General features: G+C 43.7%; 1 protein-coding gene across 7 annotated transcripts in view; it reads right to left on the reverse strand.

The window, feature by feature from the left end:
- The window catches only part of grik2 (glutamate receptor, ionotropic, kainate 2), a 578538-nt gene that overhangs the window by 220680 nt on the left and 335606 nt on the right, over positions 1–22252 (reverse strand). For 6 of the 7 annotated variants that reach the window (XM_051957244.1, XM_051957249.1, XM_051957243.1 and 3 more), the window contains one exon: positions 12846–12989. The exons of the other annotated variant lie outside the window; for it this stretch is intronic. In XM_051957244.1, coding sequence (XP_051813204.1) covers positions 12846–12989 — 144 coding nt within the window. The remainder of the gene's footprint in view (positions 1–12845; positions 12990–22252) is intronic. 7 annotated transcript variants of the gene reach the window in all.

Genomic DNA, 22252 nt, shown 5'->3' on the forward strand with positions numbered 1-22252 from the left:
TTCACCTGTGAAAATCTCTAATATCTGAAGTAATTATCTTAGAGCGATTAAGGTACTGTATCGGTGGTAGAATTCGTCTCATCTCAACAAAATGGGGACGAGTGATTAATTTTTTGGGTATTCAGTGTAGAATGAAATGAACAGATTTGGTTAAGGGATTGGTCTGCCCAGGTATAAAAGAAACCACTGCTTGCTGTGCTTTTTTTCTGTATCCAGCTATTTATTATTTTTTGTTGTTGCTGCTGTTAATTGTATCTTTGTACTATAATGACTGTAATGTATATACTTTGTTGAACTCTTGTTTTATTTGTGTTGTGTTTTTCCCCTGTTTTGAAAAATCAATAAAAAGAATGTTTAAAAAAAGAAATAAATGTGCATTCCGTTTCTTGCAATGATCTCGGAACATTAGCATGTCAATTCATTACCTCTCTGATTACCATAATAATTAATTCATCTCTCAGCTTCCGATCAGTACCACAATCCAGGGGCGGCTGGTCAACAGAGGGCGCGAGGGCGCCGCCCCCTCTGTCTCACATCATGTAGAGTCACAGCCCTTCCTTTAATAAAATGTTTTTAAAATTACATTTATATATATATCCTATGTTTTTAACAAGCAAAATGGATAATAGAGCCTGTAGAGAGTTACTAAGATGTATAATTTATAATAAAAAGTCAGATTAGAAACGTCATATCCGGCCTGGGGCGCACTGATCTTTCCCCATTGACTCTCGTTATAACTTTGACATGCGCAGTTCGTTCCTCTTCAATCCAAGAGATAGCAGGCTGACAGCGCCCTGCTGAGCGATCAGAGGGAGACAGCCTGTCTCCCTCTGATCGCTTTACACACCACCGGCCATGGGGTGGCAGCAGAAGCGAGCGGTTTGTTCATCCGCTTGCCTTTAATTAAAACTTGCATACAAAAAATAACAGATGTAGAGGTGCTGGCTTTAATCTCTAAAATGTGAGGATTTACTTTTTTGTCATTTAATAATGTAAATAGAAATGTTAGTTGACACAAGTGGCACTTTAGACTGAAAGCCTGTTGATTTTCATATGGTCTGAAATCTGAGGAATTACTGTTTTTCTTTATTTTCATTGTAAATATTTAATATTAGTTGACAGAAGCACTTTGGGCTCAAAGCCTAAGATAAGATAGGTTTTATTTGTCACATGCACAGTTATACATAGTATAATGCCTAATGGTTTCTGTATTTTGTTTTCAGGCAAAGTGACAAATTTTTATTGCTTTGATCTTAAATATGCAGATTTGCTGTTTTCTCATTGTCATGTAAGGTTGTTAATGTAAAAGTTAGCTCACAGAAGCACTGTCTGCTTTAAGCCTTATAGTTAGGTGTTTTTTTTTAACAAAATGTCCAATGTTTGTTGGTTTCACAGGTATGGATTTATTTTTGTTTATTTGAGTATGTAAATATAAATATGTTGTTCCAAAGATTTTGCTGGACAGAAGAAGCACTTGGCACTCTTTGAAGCTGGAAAAATGAATTGTTTCTTTTTTAACTTTTGAAGTAAAAAATAGATTTGCATATTTATACATTCTTAATTTGTTTAATTATAGAAAAGGAGATTTTAAGGGTTTGTGTGTACCAATTACACCTTATCTGGAGCAAATCATATCAAACACTGGGGAGATCAATTCAAATTCACTAGCTGGTAACATTTACGTGCATTTAATTATCTATTTGACTCAGCAGTAGTGCTTAGGTGTACCCTCGTAGCACATCAAATGGCTGTGAACATAATTTACATCAGTTCTTGTATTCCGGTGTTGCCGACTCTGCTATTTGGTTTGGTAAATTAAGTGCATTCCCCCAAGAGAAAAATTCACCAGCTGCCACTGCCACAATCCCTCAAACTTGCTGCTGTTACCCCCATCCTTAAAAAAACCAGACTCGGCCCTGATGTCATGACTAACTTCCATCCCATTTCCAACCTCCCTTTCCTGTCAAAAACCTGGAACGTGTTGTAGCTGCCCAAATCCAAACGCATCTCACCTCCAATGCCTTGTTTAAACCATTCCAATCTGGATTCCGCTCACAACACAGCACTGAAACAGCCCTTCTCAAAGTCACCAACGACATCTTCCTCTTTGCAGACTCTGGCCTCCTCACCATCCTCCCTATGCTTGACCTCACTGCAGCCTCTGAAACCATTAACCACTCCATCCTCCTCTCCTGCCTGGAATCACTCAACATCACTGGTACCACCCTCTCCTGGCTCAGGTCATATCTCTCAAACAAACAACAGTTCATCAGCATCAATAACTGCACCTCGTCTGTCGCTCCTCTGCTGCAAGGCTTCCCCCAGGGTTCAGTGCTTGGTCCCCTCCTGTTCATCCTCTATATCGTCCCTCTTGGTAATATCATCCGCAAACATGGTCTCCACTTCCACTGCTACGCTGACAACATACAGATCTACATCTCAATCAAATCCATCACCCCAACAACCTGCTCCACCCTGACCAAGTGCCTCAGTGAAATTAAAACATAGATGCAAAATAACTTTCTTCAACTGAACTATGTCAAGTCAGACATGATAATCATCAGCCCCAAATCGCTCATAAAAAACACTGACAGCTTCACACTGACCATCAATAACTCCACTCTGTCCCCATCACCTCACATCCATAATCTGGGACTCCTTGACAGCAACCTCACCTTCCAACACCACATCAACCAGATCACCCGGAACGCCTTCTTCCACCTCAAGAACATCGCACATCTCTACAACTCACTCTCCTGTCCTGCTGCTGAAACCCTCATCCATATTGCAGTAGTCAATTCAACATCCTGAATTGACTACTGCACCAGCATTCTTTATGGCTCATCCTCAAAAGTCCTCAATAAACTTTACTATATCCAGAACTCTGCTGCCCGCTTCCTCACCTACTCCTGCTCCTGCGAACACATTACCCCTGTCCTCCAAAACCTCCACTGGCTCCCCATCCCACAATGCATTCAGTTCAAAGTCCTCCTGCTGACCCATAAAACCTTTCAGAACCACGCACCCCCATACCTCAGAGATCTGCTCCACCATCACACTCCCTCCCACAGCCTTCGTTCATCCACTGCAAACCTTCCCCAGATAGCAAACTATGGGTGAATCAATGTTGAATCTATGTTGAGACCTAACGTCGAAATTATACAGAAAGTGCAAGGTTGATAAAATGTTGAGTCAACGTTTGCTTACATAGATTACATGTTTGCAAACATAGATTCAACATTAATTAAACATTGACCTGTCAAACATTTTAATTAAACCAAAATACAATGTAGATTCAATGGTATCTTTTAAACACAAACTTCAATGTTGACAAAATGTTGTTGAATCAACGTTGATCCAACCATCAATCTTCAACCGTAACCAAAATTCAACCTTCTTAACCCTAATTCAACATTGATTTAACATCTTTTGCTATCTGGGTAAAGTGTGATTTATGGTTGAAAAGCAAACGTTGACTCAACATTTTATCAACCTTGCGCTTTCTGTATAATTTCGACGTTAGGTCTCAACATAGATTCAACATTGATTCACCCATAGTTTGCTATCTGGGTCTCTCTCTCTCCCACTCAAAACCAAGCACCGAACCTGGGGGGACAGAGCTTTCTCCATATCTGCCCGGTCCGTGTATATTTTGGTAATTGGATTTTCCGTTCTAAAGCAGGTATTGAAAAACAAAAAATGAGTGGTTATTTGATTTTCGTTTTAAAATACAAAAATTAAAATATAAATACAAGGCGTTTTTCTTTTTCATGATCAAAAAGGGATGTACGAAATTTTAAAAATGCTTTGATTTTCATTTTATATTTACAGTAACATAAATTAAAATCAATAAGAGACAGAAACGAGAAAAGGTCCGTTTTTTTTCATTTTCTGAGACCGGAAGTGGTGATCAGCAAGGATGGAGCCGTGATTGGTCAGACTGAATCAGAGCCGAGGACTCTCTGTCCCGCCCACGTTTACCGGCTTCTGCTGTTTATGGATGCTGCTGCCACTGCTGCTAACAACGTTAGCTTCCAAAAGTGGAGATAAACTCTACAGGTAAGTGTTAAAGTCAGCTTTGTAACCAGTTGTACTCTTCTCTACTTCTGGACAATATCATATATAAAGCAGTGAAGTTACTGTAAGTTAACATCAGACTGTAACCTCTGATATAAACATGTTCTCACATCATGAATTAAAGTTGTTCTGTAAATCTCAATTTATGTTTCCTAACTTTGTGTTCACACTGAGGCTAATCCAGGTTAGTCAGTGTTATAAACTAGTTATCTATTAGGTGTAGCTCAGTGTCCTGCAGGTCACAGCTGATCAATCATAATAGATCAGTCATGACGGATCAATAACTGCTGTCTCGAGGTGCAGTTCATTAATGATCAGCAGTTAGAAATTAATCTATGTTAACGTTCCTCCACAGAACTCTGTTACTGATGAATGTTAATCTCTCAGTTCAATGAATGAAGAGCAGTTCAGTTCTGAGTTACTATCTCTGTTCTTTGCTTCAGACATTTTTTTCTCTACAACAGTGTATGGTCAGATAACTGTGTGGAGCTCATGTTAATGCTAATGATACATTAGAATAAAAATAATAAACTTTATTGTACATCTAAGGCAGTAAAATATTCTTTGCCCTCAACCAGGAAAACAAACATTTCTATAAGATTAAAAAGTAGGACAAAATACACAACACTCTTGCGTTCCATTTATATCCTGATGTGTTCACTCTGATACTTTATGTTCCAGCAGTTGGAATTAAAGAACCTTGGAGATCTTTTCCTCACTGTGTCTTTTCCTTCCAGCCTTGGTCTGGATCATTGGGAACATCTAGTCTTATGGACTGAGAGCTCCAGAGAACATGAACATCCAGCTGTGGTTCTCTCCTTCATCACTGTGAGGAAGAGCAGCACTGATGTCCTCCTCATCCTTCCATTAAGAACAATAATGCTGCAGATTCAGCTCCTCTCTTCAGAATACAACTTGTCTTGTGACTGTTCAGTTATTACACTTCACTGTCAGCAACACATTATTTATTTCATCCATTTATTACATGTGTTTACACATCTTTACAGTTCAGAATTGTTAAATAATGCAGTTTTTAAATGTGCAATGAAGGAAATAATGAAGCTCTTGACCTGAATGTGTTGATGTTTTAATGCTACATATCTGTTACAAATAACATGGACTTTTTATTTTGTACAGGGTTTCTGCAGATATCAACCAGTCAAATTTAATGATGTTTAATACTATATTGTAAAAATTTTAATGCCATGACCTCATGGTCAACTCAACAAATTACACGGGTTTGGGTTTTTTTTGTAAAAGATGATTTTTATATAAAAACCGTACATTTCACTATTTCTGAATCCGGGAATCACCCCTGACCACCAACAGGCTGCAATCCACGTTTTTGAGCAATTTTTGCTGGAATTTGTGTTTCCCCATTTCCCAGCTCTCCTCCACCTGGTCCAGCCTGCCGGCCACTTTAAAAACATGCAGTTTTTAGAAATTGTACCCAACCGGCTGGAACAATTATCGCAATGCTTCGGGCCTGTTTACAGATGCACATATCTGACGAATCGCAGTCTATAATTATACAGACCTGATCAAAATCTTAAGACCAGTTGAAAAAATTGCTAGAATTTACCTTTTGCACATTTGGATCTTAATGAGGTTTTAAGTAGAGCTACAATATGCAAAAGCAAGAAGGGGGAGTGTGACAAAAAACACTTTGAAAAAGTAATTTATTGAAAACAACAAGTAAACTGAAATAGACTGTTTATCAGCTGATCAAAAGTTTCAGACCATCGCTCAAAAAATTACAAAAAACTCTCCAAACCAGAACAAAAAATTTTCTCAGTAGGACTCAGTAATAAGTAGCTCCACCGTTCTTGTTAATCACTTCAAAAATTCGTTTGGGCATGCTTGATGCGAGTGTTTCCAGGAAGCCTTTGGGAACATTGCTCCAAGTGGTGAAAATGGCTTCACGAAGGGCATCAACTGTCTGGAACTGATGGCCATTTTTATAAACTTCCCTTGCCATCCATCCCCCAATGTTCTCTATGGGATTTAAATCAGGGAAACATGCGGGATGGTCCTAAAGAGTGATGTTATTCTCCCTGAAGACGTCTGTGGTCAAGTGAGCATTGTGAACTGCAGCATTGTGCTGTTGAAACCTTAAAACCTCATTAAGATCCAAATGTGCAAAAGGTAAATTCTAGCAATTTTTCAACTGGTCTTAAGATTTTGATCAGGTCTGTATATATTGTCAAATATTTTCTTGAAAACTGCAGAAAGAATTTTTAATGCCACTGAGAATCAAGTTTAATGATTTTTAATTCCATTTAAGACCTTAATATTCGCAAGATCAACTTAATGACTATTAATGCTTTTTAATGCCCTGCAGAAACCCTGTCGTATTTCTGCTACAACAGCAGAGATGAAGTTAAAGGTGATAAATGGAACCTGTGAATACTAAGAACAGAGAATAATAAACAGCTGAAACAGTTGGTCTGTCCTTCTGTAAGTGAAAGCTAAACAGGAAGTGGTTCACTGAGGATGTCGTCCATTCAGTCTCCTTCTTCACAACCAGATGAGGTTTTCCTTCTGTTGCTTCACTCAGAAGATCCTCACAGTGAACACAAGACACCTGAGATGAAGACAGACGTCACAGCATTCAGCATCAACAGCAGAGGTTCATTTTAAAACATACCTGGAAAGTTTTCCTATTTCATATTGTTGTCCCAGCACTGAACGACAGAAATACCTGCAGTCACTTTAGCAAGAGGATTTTATTATCCAGCTTCTCTGTGCTGCAATTTAAATGTAATAACTGTAGTGTTTATCATTATTTTGGACATATTCTGGGAGTTTATTTTTCTAATCTGCACTAAGATGTACTATAACATGAATCAGTCATTAAACAATGTTAACTACAGAGTAGATTTACTGTTTTCTCCAGTTTAACTTCAGAGACTCAGCAGATATTCAGGTCTACTGACAACACAGAACCTTAACCTTACTGTTTCAATCACATTTAGGTTTTCTAAACATTACATTAATGTGAACCAGCGTCTCCACTGACAGTTTTGTTAACTAAATGTACCACATTACAGCAACACAACACACTTCAGCTGTTTACATGAAACCCAACACAAAAATTGTTAGCTTAATGCTACGTTAGCTTTAATCAGGCTACGACTGAGCAGCTAGCTCGGTTAGCATCGCTAACATTAAAACTAATATTTACTGGATGCTAACTTTCTTCTCTAGTCAATACACACAGAAATAAACTTCATCAACATCTAGAGTGCATGGCACACATTATAGCTGACACTAAAGTTGCATATAAAGTGCATTAAAAGCAGTAACGATAAGAAAATAAACATTTACTTACCAAACTTTCACTTTCTGCTGGCAGAATTAACCGAAGGTAGAAAACTGGTTAAAACAAGCCAACGGACAGGAAAACTCTCTGTGGAAAAGATTCTGCTTCTCCACCGATGATAAAGTAACCAACAGTGACCATATCAGAATTAATCCAGTCCAGGAGAGCAGAGTTTAGGCAACATCCTCCAGACTGTCAGTCATTCCAGACCGGACTGTCAGTCAAGTAACCACGCCCCTTTGTGTCACAAAACTTAATAAATAAAAAATCAATATTGATTTATTTTAAGATAGGCCACCCGATCTCTCATTTTGACCATGAAAACTAACGGGGGAAAAAAATCTATATACAGTCTATACACAGTGCTCTTTTTTATCTCCACCCTTGCCGATGACCACTTCCGGTCTCAGAAAATGATAAACGGATCTTTTTTCGTTTCTGTCTCTTACTGATTTTATTTTTTTGTTATTGTAAATATAAAATGAAAATCAAACCCACTTCTTCCGGACTGCTTTTAACACATAACATTAACTTACTTTTATGATGTGTTTTATGATTATAATGTGTTTCTATAACTCGTTTTATTTTATAATGTTAATGTCTGATGATTTTTATGCAAAGCGTTTTTGAGTGTTTTGAAAAGCGCTATACAAATCAAATGTATTATTATTATTATTATTGTTAATAATAATAATAATAATAATAATAATAATATACAGTATAATCCTGTGGGAAAGAGTACTACAGTATAAGAATGTGTACAGTATCAGTTTGAATTGGAACAAGTATTGCAATGTGCAGACCTCTACTAAGGACTTTCTACGACACTGTGGTAGCCTCTGCTTTCCTCTACGCTGTCGTCTGCTGGGCCCCGGGCAGCACAGAGCGGGACATGAAGAGACTGAACAAGCTGACCAAGAGGGCCAGCTCTGTCCTGGGCTGCCCACTGGACTCTGTGATGGATGTGGGTGAGAGGAGGATGTTGACCAAGCTCTCATCCATCATGGACAACAGCTCCCACCCACTGCACCGGACTGTAGTGGAGCTGAGCAGCTCCTTTAGCACAAGACTCAGACACCCTCAGTGCAAGAAGAAGCGCTACCGCAGGTCCTTCATCCCCACTGCCATCAGACTGTATAACACTACTGTGTAGTTGTTATTATGTGCAATATTTATTATCTTGTTCTTGCACTTTCGTGACTTTTGCACTCCTCTGTTTTTTGTTTCTAAGAGCCCTGTAATGTTAAATTTCTCCTTTGTGAGATTAATAAAGTCTATCTTATCTTATCTTATTCTACACTTTAGCTAATTATCTAAATAGTGTTATCTTCAAAATGTTCGCATCTTTTTGTGTGAACCTATAGGCTTATAGAGCTTAAAGTCAGAGGACGAGAATTGCTGTCAGTAGATGGAAAGAAAATTGAAACGACTGAGAAACTGAGAAGAGGACAAGGGAGCAAAACCAAACTTTGTGTTTCTTCTGGATTTGTCAACCCTTTAACCACAATTAAATTCTTAGCAGGCTCTCCATGATCTCAAGAAATGAAACGGGACTGGAGAGCGAGAAAACCCTAAATATAGGTTACCTAATCCTCTGTCACGCCCCTCTTGCTGCATCAACCTCATGACGAACGGCTGTGCGGAGAGCGCAGCTGGCAGAAATCCCTAATCAGCGCCGTATAAAGATGGCTCTAGATTCTGCTCTGCGCTGCATCATTGATCCATCGTCTCTGCTACACGGACTCACTATTCAATCCTGCTCACCACCTCACCCTCCTTGCTGCACGTCGTTTCCCCGGAACACTGTTATGGATACTCGTCAGCACATTCCTGCTCTTCGGAAACCGTCACCCCTCGGATGATCTGGCCCGCTCCACCAGCCCTCGTCACTCAATTCCCCCACCATCTCGGACAGCTGGGCCCCCGTCTTCCATCTTCCTCTCCCCGGACTCAGTAAGCCCCTTTCCCTTTTAATTCCATTTAGCTTTATGTTAGTTTATCTCAGCCTTCAGGTCCGCCCTTGGTTTAGTTCAGTTATTTTCCTCCTTCCCGTTGTTTTCCCCTGCCTTCGTTATCAATTGTGTTTTCTGCTACTCTATTCTTATTTTCTCCATTAAATCATTATTAATTTCACCTGCCTGTCTGCGCCTGCTGCTTGGGTTCTACTCTGTGAAACGTGACAGAATGATACAGCCACCCCAGAACCCAGCAGGCTCTAAAATTTTTTTCAATATTCCCTCCTCACCCATAGAGACACTCTCGGATGCCTCTGCAATGGTGGAGAGGATGGCCGAGTGTCTCGGGGCAATGGCGCCTGAGACGCCCACCGCAGCCATTGAGGTCGTCCACGCTGCCTCCAAATGCCTGAAGCTCCTCGGGGCTGCCAGGACTGGCTGTGATGGATCCCGGGACCTCCCTCGAGATCCTGGGGCCCGAGAATCGGTCAGGGCATATCTCGGCTGGCTCGAGGCTGCTGGGGCAACCTTAGAAAGGCTCGCCGCCCCCTACTTCGGTGGCTCCCCTGGGATCCAACCTGACCCGATTTCCCCGCTGACGATTGTACCCCCAGCCAAAAAGCCTGGTCGCCGAAGACACTGCACCAGAAGACGCCGTAGCTAGCCCTACGTCTGCCCTGGAGGAGCCCTGTGTCACCTCCTCTGCGGTGCTGGAGGGGCCCCGTGCCACCTCACCTGCAGTGTTAGAGGGGCCTTGTGCTGCCTCACCTTCCGAGCAGGTCGACGCCGCCACTATCTCCGAGCAGGTCGACGCTGTCTCACTCCCGCCTGAGGAGAGGCCCCATGTCGCCTCGCTCCCAGCTGAGGAGGGGCCCTGTGCTGCCTCCCTCTCTCCTGTCCGTATGGGGACCTTCGCGCTGTCTTCTGACCATATGGGGGCCAACACCCTATCTTCGGTCTATCTGGGGGACCGTTGCCCCATCTCCAGCCCCTGTGGGGCCCATAGCCCCATCTTTGGTTCCTGTGGGGCCCATAGCCCCGTCTTCGATTCCTGTGGGGCCCATTGCCCCTTCTTCGGTTCCTGTGGGGCCCATTGCCCCGTCTTCGATTCCTGTGAGGCTCATTGCCTCATCTTCTGTCCTTGAGGGGCCATCACCCCATCTCCGGCCACTACGGGCCCAACGGCCTTAGAGGAGCGAAAGGCTCCCACTGCAGCATCTGAGGAGTGAAAGGCTCCCGCTGCAGCTCTGAAGGAGCAACAGGCTCCATCTGCAGCCTTCCGGAGGCACCCTGCCTCCCCTGCGGCCTTGGTGAGGCACCCTGCCTCCCTCGCGGCTTTGGTGAGGCGTCCCGCCTCCTCTGTGGCCTTGGTGAGACGTCCCGCCTTCCCCGCGGCCTTGGTGAGGCACCCCGCCTCCCCTGAGCCCTTGAAGAGGCGTAGCGCCTCCTCAGCCGCCTTGAGGAGACGTAGCATCTCCCCCCTAGCCCTGAACAGGCATACCGCCTCCCTTGAACCCTTGAAGGGGTGTAGCACTTCCTCGGCAGCCATGTGGGAGCATAGCTCCTTCCCGGCAGCCTTGAGGAGGCGTAAGGCCTCCCCCCAAACCCAGAGGAGGCTTAGTGCCGTCCTTCCAGTTCTTTCAGTTTGTCATGTCCCTCCAGTCCCTTCTGTCCCTCCAGGCCTTTCAGTCCCCCCAATCCTTTCAGTCCCTCCTGTCCTTTCTGTTCCTCCAGTCCCTTCAGTCCCTCCTGTCCCTCCTGTCCTTTCTGTCCCTCCAGCCAATTCCAGCTCCGTCCCCGGAGGGGCCGCCGGTTCCAGTTCCACCCCTGGAGGGGTCCCACCATTGCCTGTTTCCAGTCCGGCCACCGGCCCGGCCCCCGAAGGGGTCCCACCCTCGCCAGTTTCCAGTCCGGCCACCGGCCCAACCCCCGGAGGGGTACCACCATCGGCGGTTTCCAGTCCGGCCCCCGGAGGGGCCCCGTCGATCCAGCTGCCGGTTTCCAGCCCGGCCTCCAGAGGGTTCCCATCGAGCCAGTCGCCGGTTTCCAGTCCGGCCTCCAGAAGGTCCCCATCGGGCCCGCTGCCAATTCCTGGCCCGGCCTCCCGAAGGCCCCAACCGATTCAGCTACCGGTTCTCAGTCCGGCCGCTGGAAGACCTCCGTCGGCCTGGCTATCAGTTCCCGGCCTGTCCAGCCCCCGGGCCGTCCTTCGGAGCAGTCGCTTCAGCCTGTCCAGCCCCAGCCTGTCCAGCCCCCGGGCCGTCCTCCGGAGCAGTCCCTTCAGCCTGTCCGACTCCAGCCTGTCCAGCCCCTGGCCGTCCTCCGGAGCGGTCTCTTCAGAATGTCTGGCTCCAACCTGTCCAATCTTTGCCTGTCCAAACCCTGGACCATTCCCTGATGTTGTCCCCCCCCCACCCCACCCGGTCCCAGTCCGCCCGTCCCTCGGGCCGCCCCCCAGAGCGGTCCCTTCTGAGGAATCCCTGCTGGTCCTGAAGTCATCAGCTGACACCCCAACCGATCCAGTGTGCGCCAGGAGGCGCACCTTGGGGGGGGGTACTGTCACGCCCCTCTTGCGGCAGCGAGTCGGCTCATCAACCTCATGATGAACGGCTGTGCAGAGAGCGCAGCCGGAAGAAATCCCTAATCAGCGCCGTATAAAGATGGCTCTCGGTTCTGCTCTGCGCTGCATCATTGATCCATCGTCTCTGCTACACGGACTCACTATTCAATCCTGCTCACCACCTCACCCTCCTTGCTGCACGTCGTTTCCCCGGGACACTGTTATGGATACTCGTCAGCACATTCCTGCTCTTCGGAAACCGTCGCCCCTCGGATGATCTGGCCCGCTCCACCAGCCCTCGTCACTCAATTCCCCCACCATCTCGGACAGCTGGGCCCCCGTCTTCCATCTTCCTCTCCCCGGACTCAGTAAGCCCCTTTCCCTTTTAATTCCATTTAGCTTTATGTTAGTTTATCTCAGCCTTCAGGTCCGCCCTTGGTTTAGTTCAGTTATTTTCCTCCTTCCCGTTGTTTTCCCCTGCCTTCGTTATTGTCTTTTCTGTTCCTCTATTCTTATTTTCTCCATTAAATCATTATTAATTTCACCCACCCGTCTGTGCCTGCTGCTTGGGTTCTACTCTGTGAAACGTGACATCCCCAGCCTTTCCACGGACAAAAAACTCTGGATTAACCATCCCAGCCACACAAATTTGCGGGGAACTGTTGGGCAATTTAAAAAAAAAAAAAAAAGAATGCTGAAATTCAGAGAGTAGGCTCAAGATGGCTGTCCTCCTCAGGGAAGTATGCATGTACACACTAGAAAATTATTTCCATATAAATAAAAACACAGATAAATCATTTCTGTTTATTCATATTCACATTCTTCTTGACTACCACAGCCTTCTGTCTACACTTGAGCATGTGTTTTCTGTGTGAAGGTGCTGTGTATGTTGAGGAAGGACAAAATGGGGAGCAGGTAGACAAGTATCTACCTCCTTGATCAGGGCCATGAAGCGATTCCCGAAGCGCCAGGGTTTGTGTCTGTTGCACTGTAATGAGCTGACAGTGATCTGCTGAGACTGCTGCACAGCCACGGCCACCACGTGCACAGCATCATACATCAGTGCAGCGTCCGTCTGTAAACCAAGACAGAGGGGGAGAAATAGAGTGTCATTAACGTGGAATACAGCGCACAACAGATCACCAGGACCCAGGAGCATGGATCTCTTCATTATCAGAGAAATATCAATATCATGATGGTTGAATCAAAGCCATACATAAACCCTTAGATGTCAGGATCTGCATCTTTCATGCTATTGAAATGGCTATAACTTTTTATTGTTTTAATGTCAATGTAATATGCACTGAAAAGGGATTTTACTGAAATTTTCACATTCAAAAAACTTTATTTTTCCCCAGGGGGCAATTAAAAAATTTGCTTGCAGCAATAAAAGTGATAATATTCAGAAGAATCAATAAAGATATAAATAGTATAAGAACAAATTCAACTCACCTAAAATAAAAGTGAAACACTACAACAGTTGCAGGTTTATTTCAACATGCTACTGACAATTGTCAATAGACATTATTTTCAGGCTTCCAATATGCAAAATGAAAATGCCAATGAAACCTATAGTCTTCTTCAGCACACAGCAGATTGTCTGAGCATGGCAACATGTCACATCTACAGACATACAACTGGCAAAATACAAAGAATAAAGGTCTTTGTAATATATGAATGATAATTTTTTCTTTGCTTGGATGAATAATACCTGAAGCAGTTCTTTTAAGGATTTTTTTAATGGAAGTAAACAGGTGACAAATTATTGTGTAATTCCTTATCCCCATGGTGGGAATGATGTGGGTCTCCAAAAATTCAGTTGGACGGGGATCTTAGATACCTTGACCTTGTACCTGCTGGAGCCACTCTCCTGGTTTGGGGGTCACAGTCCATATGCCTTTATTACCAGTGGAATCACCTTGGCCTTCATCTTCCACCTCTGTTCCAGTTGTTAGTTCAGCATCTGGTACTTTTCAGCCTTTGCATGCTCTTTCCAACTTATGTTAGTGTCTGCTGGGATTATCACGTCTACCACAACTGCCCTCTTCTGCTCTTTGTTAGCTGCCACTATGTGCAGTTGGTTCCATCTGACAGGATCTTTCTTCCTGTTGATTTGTTGATCTCAGCCATTTTCAGCACCTGGGGACTTCTAGTCCGTACTTGGCACAGACGTTCCTGCACATTATCCCAGCCACTTGATTGTGCCAGCTTGCATCTTGTATTTTGCCACGTATGTGCTGGACAGTCTTTGGGTCCTCCTCGTACATCCTGCACTTGGAGTCGTGTCTTCTCTTGTAGACCACTGTCTCAGGATCTTGGTGCTCAGTGTCTGTTCTTGTGCTGCCACAATCAGAGCTTCTGTGCTGTCATTTCCAGGCACAAGTAGGATTTATTGATGTCAGCCACTACTTCTGTCTGCCGATGGTATGTCCCATGGAGGGGTTTGGGTTTTCCAAAATATCTCCTCTTCCTCCTAATCACCCTCTGTCTTCTGCTGCCTGAGGGTCTCTCAGATGCAGGGAAAATATATGCATAGATGGATTAATAAAGGCTTATGAATAATTTTTATTCAGTCTAACTTTGCATTCGGCCAGTGAGATGATCGCATAAGATTGTGGTAATAATATGAACCTCTATAATATATATCCTCTAATAATATATGAACCTCTTCTTGCTGGCCATAAAGGACAGTTTTAAAGTAAACAGGGAAATGATTAGAAGGGGAATGGTAATTCTAAAAAGCTGGTTAGCTGCAGCTATACCAGTTAGATACCAAAATGTGAACAACAGTATAGTTGGGTCACTGAACTTATATTTATGTACAATTATTGTTACAAAAATACAATTACCAATGGCAACACAAGTATAACACATACTAGGACAAGACAAAAACATAAAACAAACAAAGGTGTGATGTGAGTGAGGTTAACAGAAAGAAATGTTCTGAAATCAAATCGAAAATACATTGCACCTGAAAGTAGCTGCTGATTTGGTGGCAGGCTAATTTGGAATTTTATGGACATTCAATTGGCAATGAAAGATAATTTTAAAAAGCTGCACCAAGTTGAGTGTGCATTCTGTGCAATCATACAAGGGGGAAACGCTCCTTCTTACACTTAGGGTGCAACAGTCTGTCAGTGAAGGCGCTGCTTAAAGAGTTCACAGTATGATGCAGAGTGTGAGAGGTGTTTCCTATGATAGTGGACAGTTTGGCCAGAGCCCTCCTCTCTCCCACCACCTCTATTGAGGTGGTGGGAGAGAGGAGGGTCCAGGGGGCAGCCAGGGGGCAGCTGGCTCTTTTCATCAGTCTGTTGAGAACAGATTCTTATCTCGCTCAAAGCATCCCCCTCCCCAACACACCACTGCATAGGAGATCACAGATACCCCCACAGTGTTGTAAAAGGTTCTCAGCAGTGACCTGCACACACCAAATGACGCTAGCCTCCTCAGCAGGTATAGACAACACTGACCCTTCTTTTACAAAGAGACAGTGTTGTCTCTCCAGTCCATTTTGTTATTTAGACAAACACCTTGGTACTTGTAGGTCCTCGCTCTCTCAGTGTCAAATCCCTGGATGTTCAGCAATGGAGTGCATGATGGTTTCCTGTGGAAACTGATCACCATCTCCTTTGTCTTGCAGGTATTCATTTGAAGGTGGTTCTGCTCACACCAGTAGACAAAGTCCATGATGACCTTCCTGTACTCACAGTCGTTCCCCCTGACACGCATCCCATGATGGCAGTGTTATCAGAGAACTTCTGGTGAAGGCAACTGTCCGTGGAGTACTGGAAAGCTGATGTGCAGAGAGAGAAGAGGAAAGGTGATAGTGTTGTACCCTGGGGGGACCTGTGCTGCATACCACCACATCAGACACACAGTTCTGTAGCATCACATACTGTGGTCTGTCAGTGAGTTAGTCCATGGTCCATGCAGCCAGCTGGACACTGATCCCCGCTCTCTCCAGTTTCACCTGAAGCAGTGAAAGCTGAATTGCATTGAAGGCACTGGAGATGTTGAAGGATGTGATCCTCACGATGTTTCCAGTGTCTTCCAGGCAAGATTTCTACAGCAGGTAGATGATGGTGTCATCTGTCCCAATGTCAGGATGGTACACAAATTGCAGGGGATCCATGTTTGGGCTCACCAGGGGGTGAAGATGGTTCAGGATGATCCTCTCGAGTGCCTTCATCAGGTGAGAGGTTAGGGCCATGGGTCTGAAATGGTTGGGATCCTTGGGGCACAAGGTCTTTGGGACCGGGACCACACAAGAATTCTTCGACATGGCAGGAACCCCTGATTGTAGAGTCTCAGGATGTTGGGCTTTCCCTGTACCCAAGGACCTCCAGGATTACTGTTACAAGTTAATTTGTTTCAATGATATGGGGCTAGTGAGGACAGCTGTGTCAACATATGCAAGCAACTCTTCTGATGGGAGTTTTTCAGTGAGCTAGGGTGTTGTTATCTGGGATCCACAATCCTCATAGCTGTAGATGTCATGGCTGGTAGTAGGGTAGAATCAGGTTTTTTATTACTTCTCTCCTCAACTGTTAGGGTCAGCTCAGTATCTAAACATACAGTTATGGAAAAAAATATTAGACCACCTTTGTTTTCTTCAAATTCTTGTTCACTTTAATGGCTGGTGCAACTAAAGGTACATTTGTTTGGACAAATATAATATTAACAAAAGAATAGCCCATAAGAGTTTAATTGAAGAGCTGATATCTAGCCATTTTGCATAGTTTTCTTGATAATAACCAAAATGACTAAAGTGCTGACATCAATAGCTATGGCATTGTACTCCCAAAAACAGTGCCTTTAGGCATTCCATGTTTTCTTTTCTGTCTGTTTTAGTGATGATACACAGAGGAGTTAGTGCTTGATTGCATAACCATTGTTTTCGATGACTACAGCCATGCGTTTTGACATGGCCTCCACCAGCTTCTGACATTGTTCGGCAGCCCATTCCTGTTGCAAAAATCCATACAAATATGTTTGGTGATTTTCCACAGGTTTTCAATTGGATTTAGATCTTGTGACGTGCAGGTCAAGGCATGGTTCCAATGTTCTTGTCAATGTCCGGATAGGCTTTAATTGACCTTGCCATGTGGCAAGGGGTGTTGCCTTGTTGGAGAAGTCCAGTCATTGGAAGCAGGAAATACTTTTCCAACTGATGGAAGAAGACTAATTTCAAAAGTAGCCCTGTCCATGACCTGGTTCATTCACCCTTCACACAATTGCATTTGCCCTACTCCACCCATGCTAAAACAACCCCAGATTGTCACTGATCCACCCTCATGTTTTATTGTAAGGGCAAGACAGTCTGGTTTGTAGGCTTCTCCAGGCTTCCTCCTAACCAGTAAGTTGGCTGGAGAGGGCATCAACTGAAAATAGGATTCATCACTGAAGAGAAGCTTAGCCTTGTCATCAACAGTCCAATCCTTTGGATCCCCAACAAAGATTAACTAGGCTTTCCTCTGTCTTTCGTTGATGAAGGGCTTCTTCCGTGCCCTGTGTGACCTCAGACCAGCTTCAAGAAATCGACTTCGAACTGTCCTTGCAAAACAAGTCACATTTCTTTTCCCCAGCTTCGTCATTGTATTGGCCCCAAACATCTAAGAAACTCGCTTTCAAAGCATACACTCTGGATGGCATTACATTGGCCTCTGGTACTACTTAGACCCTCCAGAAAAACGCAATTATGCGATCGCATGAATTCCCGCATTAATCACCAAAATGCCACTGATTATGCGAGGGACAATTATTTCCCAAAACGCCGCATAATCCCCGCAAAACAGCATATAATTCCCACAAGAATCTCACATTTCCATGACAAAAGGGAAATATGCGGGTCCTGCTTGATTTCACAATTCCCGCATAAAATGAGAAAACTATAACCGATATAAATGGAGTTGTGAATGAGTTTTTATGTGACGCCCGGCCTGATGTCATCAATTCGCGCATTCACACATACACTAGAAGCACGAGCTGATGCAGAGCGCGGCACAGGGATGCCAACTTAGCGACTTTCTCGCTAAATCTAATGACTTTCCATAGCGTCCTAGCAACTTTTTTTTTTGTCAAAAGTGACTAGCGACAAATCTAGCGACTTTTTCTGCCATTTTGGAGACTCTGACAGGAAAACTCGGATCATTCTGCAGTTACTGTTTTCAACGAGCAGCAGGTGCTGCTGTGAGCTTCTCCCCCTCCCAAAGCACAGGCTGTCAGTCCAGTAACCCCGCAGCAGTCCCAGTGTCTGATTAGAGGACACATCACTCAGCGGCCAGATGGCAGGTGAATTGCGCATGCGCAAAGTCACTACAGATCCCATCCAGACTTACGGAGCGGGATATAAATGAAAATGTTTCTTCACTGTCATATTAAAATAAGCCACAGCATTTAGCCTCTTGTACAAAAACATATTTTGGGTGTTTTATACTCACTTTTTGGTCTCTTCCACAATGTTATTCATGTCTCCTACAACGTTGATTACAATTACATGCAAACTGGGAAATATGCAAATTAGGCAATGATGTCATTTAGCGACTTATAGCGACTTTTAGGACAGCCAACAGCTACTTCCCTTACTGAGGAGTTGGCAACACTGGTGCGGCGCTAAGAGACGAGAAACAAGAACGGCGAATGCTCAAAGATCACATTTACCTACAAATATTTCAGCCAGAGACTGGGCAAAACAGTACCCAGATTTACTGCACGAAAGTGGGGGGAAACTTTTTTGCACCCCGTGCAACATCGTTCTGGAGCACCGAAGAAAATCAACTGTGTTGCAGCACTTCTCCACGACGAAGCACAGCAAAAGGTTTGCTGAACACAAAGGACTCAGACAACTTACGGTAATGGATGCAGCATCACTGACTGTGATGTCTTGCATGTAGTATGTCTGTTTATCTTTATATTGCTCTTTTTCATTCAGTGGTAGCCTCGTAACAGGATGTAGGAGAAGAATCACCTTTTTTCCCAGTTCTTACATATTTCGCATCTTTTTGCATATTTCACAACTATTCGCATATTTTGCAACTTTCCGCAATTTCCCTGCATAAAATGGCATAAAAACCCCGCATATTTATTTGCATAATCAAGGATTTTAGCCCGCGGAATCAAAGATTTTTGCCCGCGTTTTTCTGGAGGGTCTAACTACTGTGAGGAACCTCAGAGTTATCTCTGACCAGGACATGTCCTTGAACTCACACATAAAACAAATCTGTAGGACTTCCTTTTTTCACCTGAGAAATATTGTAAAAATCAGGAACATCCTGTCCCAGAGTGATGCAGAAAACCTAGTCCATGCATTTGTTACTTCCAATCTTGACTATTGCAATTGCTTACTGTCAGGATGTTCCAATAACTCTCTGAAACAGCTACAAGTGATCCGAAACGCTGCAGCCAGAGTAATGATGGGAGTTAGAAGAGAGATCATATTTCTCCAATACTGACTTCTTTTCATTGGCTTTCTGTGAAATCTAGAATAGAATTCAAAATCCTTCTTCTAACATATAAAGCTCTTAACAACCGATCTCCATCATATCTTAAAGACCTGACAGTACCATATCATCCTAGCAGAACTCTTCGCTCTCAGACTACAGTCTTAGTTGTTGTTCCCAGAATTTCTAAAAGTAGAATGGGAGGCAGAGTCTTCAGTTATCAGGTGCCTCTCCCGTGGAACCAGCTCCCAGTTTGGGTTCGGGAGGCGGACACCCTCTCTATTTTTAAGACCAGCCTTAAAACCTTCCTTTCTGACAAATCTTAAAGTTAGGGGTAACTCGGGGGACCCTGAGGGGATCAGTTGGAATTTGTATGTGGACAACTAACTTCTTCTTTGACATCCCTTAGTTATGCTCCTAGTTATGCTGCCATAGGCCTAGGCTGCTGGGGGACCTCTCTGGATGCACTGAGCCCTTCTCTCATTTACCGACAGTGGGTACAGACCCCTTGAAATTTTTCACTCTCTGTGTCATTGCAGCCATTTGCCAAAATCAAAAAAGTTCATTTTATTTCTCATGAATGTACACTCAGCACCCCATCTTGACAGAAAAAAAAACAGAAATGTAGAAATATTTGCAAATTTATTAAAAAAGAAAAACTGAAATATCACATGGTCATAAGTATTCAAACCCTGTGCTCAGTATTGAGTAGAAGCACCCTTTTCAGCTAGTACAGCCATGAGTCTTCTTGGGAATGACGCAACAGGTTTTTCACACCTGGATTTGAGGATCCTCTGCCATTCTTCCTTGCAGATCCTTTTCAGTTCTGTCAGGTTGGATGGTGAACATTGGTGGACAGCCATTTTGAGGTCTCTCCAGAGATGCTTAATTGGGTTTAGGTCAGGGCTCTGTCTGGGCCAGTCAAGAACGGTCACAGAGTTGTTCTGAAGCCACTCCTTAGTTATTTTAGCTGTGTGCTTAGGGTCATTGTCCTGTTGAAAGGTGAACCTTCGGCCCAGTCTGAGGTCCTGAGCACTCTGGAAGAGGTTTTCCTCCAGGATATCTCTGTACTTGACCGCATTCATCCTTCCTTCAATTGCAACCAGTCGTCCTGTCCCTGCAGCTGAAAAGCACCCCCACAACATGATGCTCCCACCACCATGTTTCACTGTAGGGATTGTATTGGGCAGGTGAGGAGCAGTGCCTGGTTTTCTCCACACATACCGCTTAGAATTAACACCAAAAAGTTCAATCTTGGTCTCATCAGACCAGAGAATCTTATTTCTCATAGTCTGGGAGTCCTTCATGTGTTTTTTGGCAAACTCTAAGTGGGCTTTCATGCGTCTTGCACTGAGGAGAGGCTTCTGTCGGGCCACTCTGCCATAAAGCCCTGACTAGTGGAGGGCTGCAGTGATAGTTGACTTTGTGGAACTTTCTCCTATCTCCCGACTGCATCTCTGGAGCTCAGCCACAGTGATCTTTGGGTTCTTCTTTACCTCTCTCACCAAGGCTCTTCTCCCACCATTGCTCAGTTTGGCTGGACGGCCAGGTCTAGGAACCCAGATAGCAAAATATGGGTGAATCAATGTTGAATCTATGTTGAGACCTAAAGTAGAAATTATACAGAAAGTGCAAGGTTGATAAAATGTTGAGTCAACGTTTGCTTTTCAACCATAAATCACACTTTACCTAGATAGCAAAAGATGTTAAATCAATGTTGAATTAGGGTTAAGAAGGTTGAATTTTGGTTACCGTTGAAGATTGATGGTTGTATCAATGTTGATTCAACAACATTTTGTCAACATTGACGTTTGTGTTTAAAAGATGCCATTGAATCTACATTGTATTTTGGTTTAACTAAAATGTTTGACAGGTCAATGTTTAATTAATGTTGAATCTATGTTTGCAAACATGTAATCCATGTAAGCAAACGTTGACTCAACATTTTATCAACCTTGTGCTTTCTGTATAATTTCTACTTTAGGTCTCAACATAGATTCAACATTGATTCACCCATATTTTGCTATCTGGGAAGAGTTGTGGTCGTCCCAAACTTCTTCCATTTGAGGATTATGGAGGCCACTGTGCTCTTAGGAACCTTGAGTGCTGCAGAAATTCTTTTGTAACCTTGGCCAGATCTGTGCCTTGCCACAATTCTGTCTCTGAGCTCCTTGGGCAGTTCCTTCGACCTCATGATTCTCATTTGCTCTGACATGCACTGTGAGCTGTAAGGTCTTATATAGACAGGTGTGTGCCTTTCCTAATCAAGTCCAATCAGTTTAATTAAACACAGCTGGATTCCAATAAAGAAGCAGAACCATCTCGAGGAGGATCAGAAGAAATGGACAGCATGTGAGTTAAATATGAATGTCGCTGCAAAGAGTCTGAATACTTATGACCATGTGATAATTCAGTTTTTCTTTTTTAATAAATTTGCAAACATTTCTACATTTCTGTTTTTTTCTGTCAAGATGGGGTGCTGAGTGTACATTAATGAGAAATAAAATGAACTTTTTTGATTTTGGCAAATGGCTGCAATGACACAGAGAGTGAAAAATTTCAAGGGGTCTGAATATTTTCCGTACCCACTGTATGTATTTACAATATATACTGTTACTGCATTTACTCCATTTCCCACTGTGTCGTTTCTTTGTCCTTGGATGCTTCTGATCTGTGGTTACCATCCCACTAACTGGCTTCGTCTCCATCATGTCCACTGTGGGATGCTGCTGCTGACCTTCCTCCAGCCCACTGCTTCCAGCCACCCATTTCCACAATCTATTCTGCATCGCCCTTATGCAGAGTAGATTGGTGTCAAGAAGTTGATTTTGACCCATCCTTGCCAAACAAGTCACATTTCCTGACAGTGTCCTCTCATTTTTAAGGTTCCTGGAGGTCT

Source organism: Acanthochromis polyacanthus, chromosome 12 (genome assembly GCF_021347895.1).
Source record: "Acanthochromis polyacanthus isolate Apoly-LR-REF ecotype Palm Island chromosome 12, KAUST_Apoly_ChrSc, whole genome shotgun sequence".
Taxonomy (NCBI): domain Eukaryota; kingdom Metazoa; phylum Chordata; class Actinopteri; family Pomacentridae; genus Acanthochromis; species Acanthochromis polyacanthus.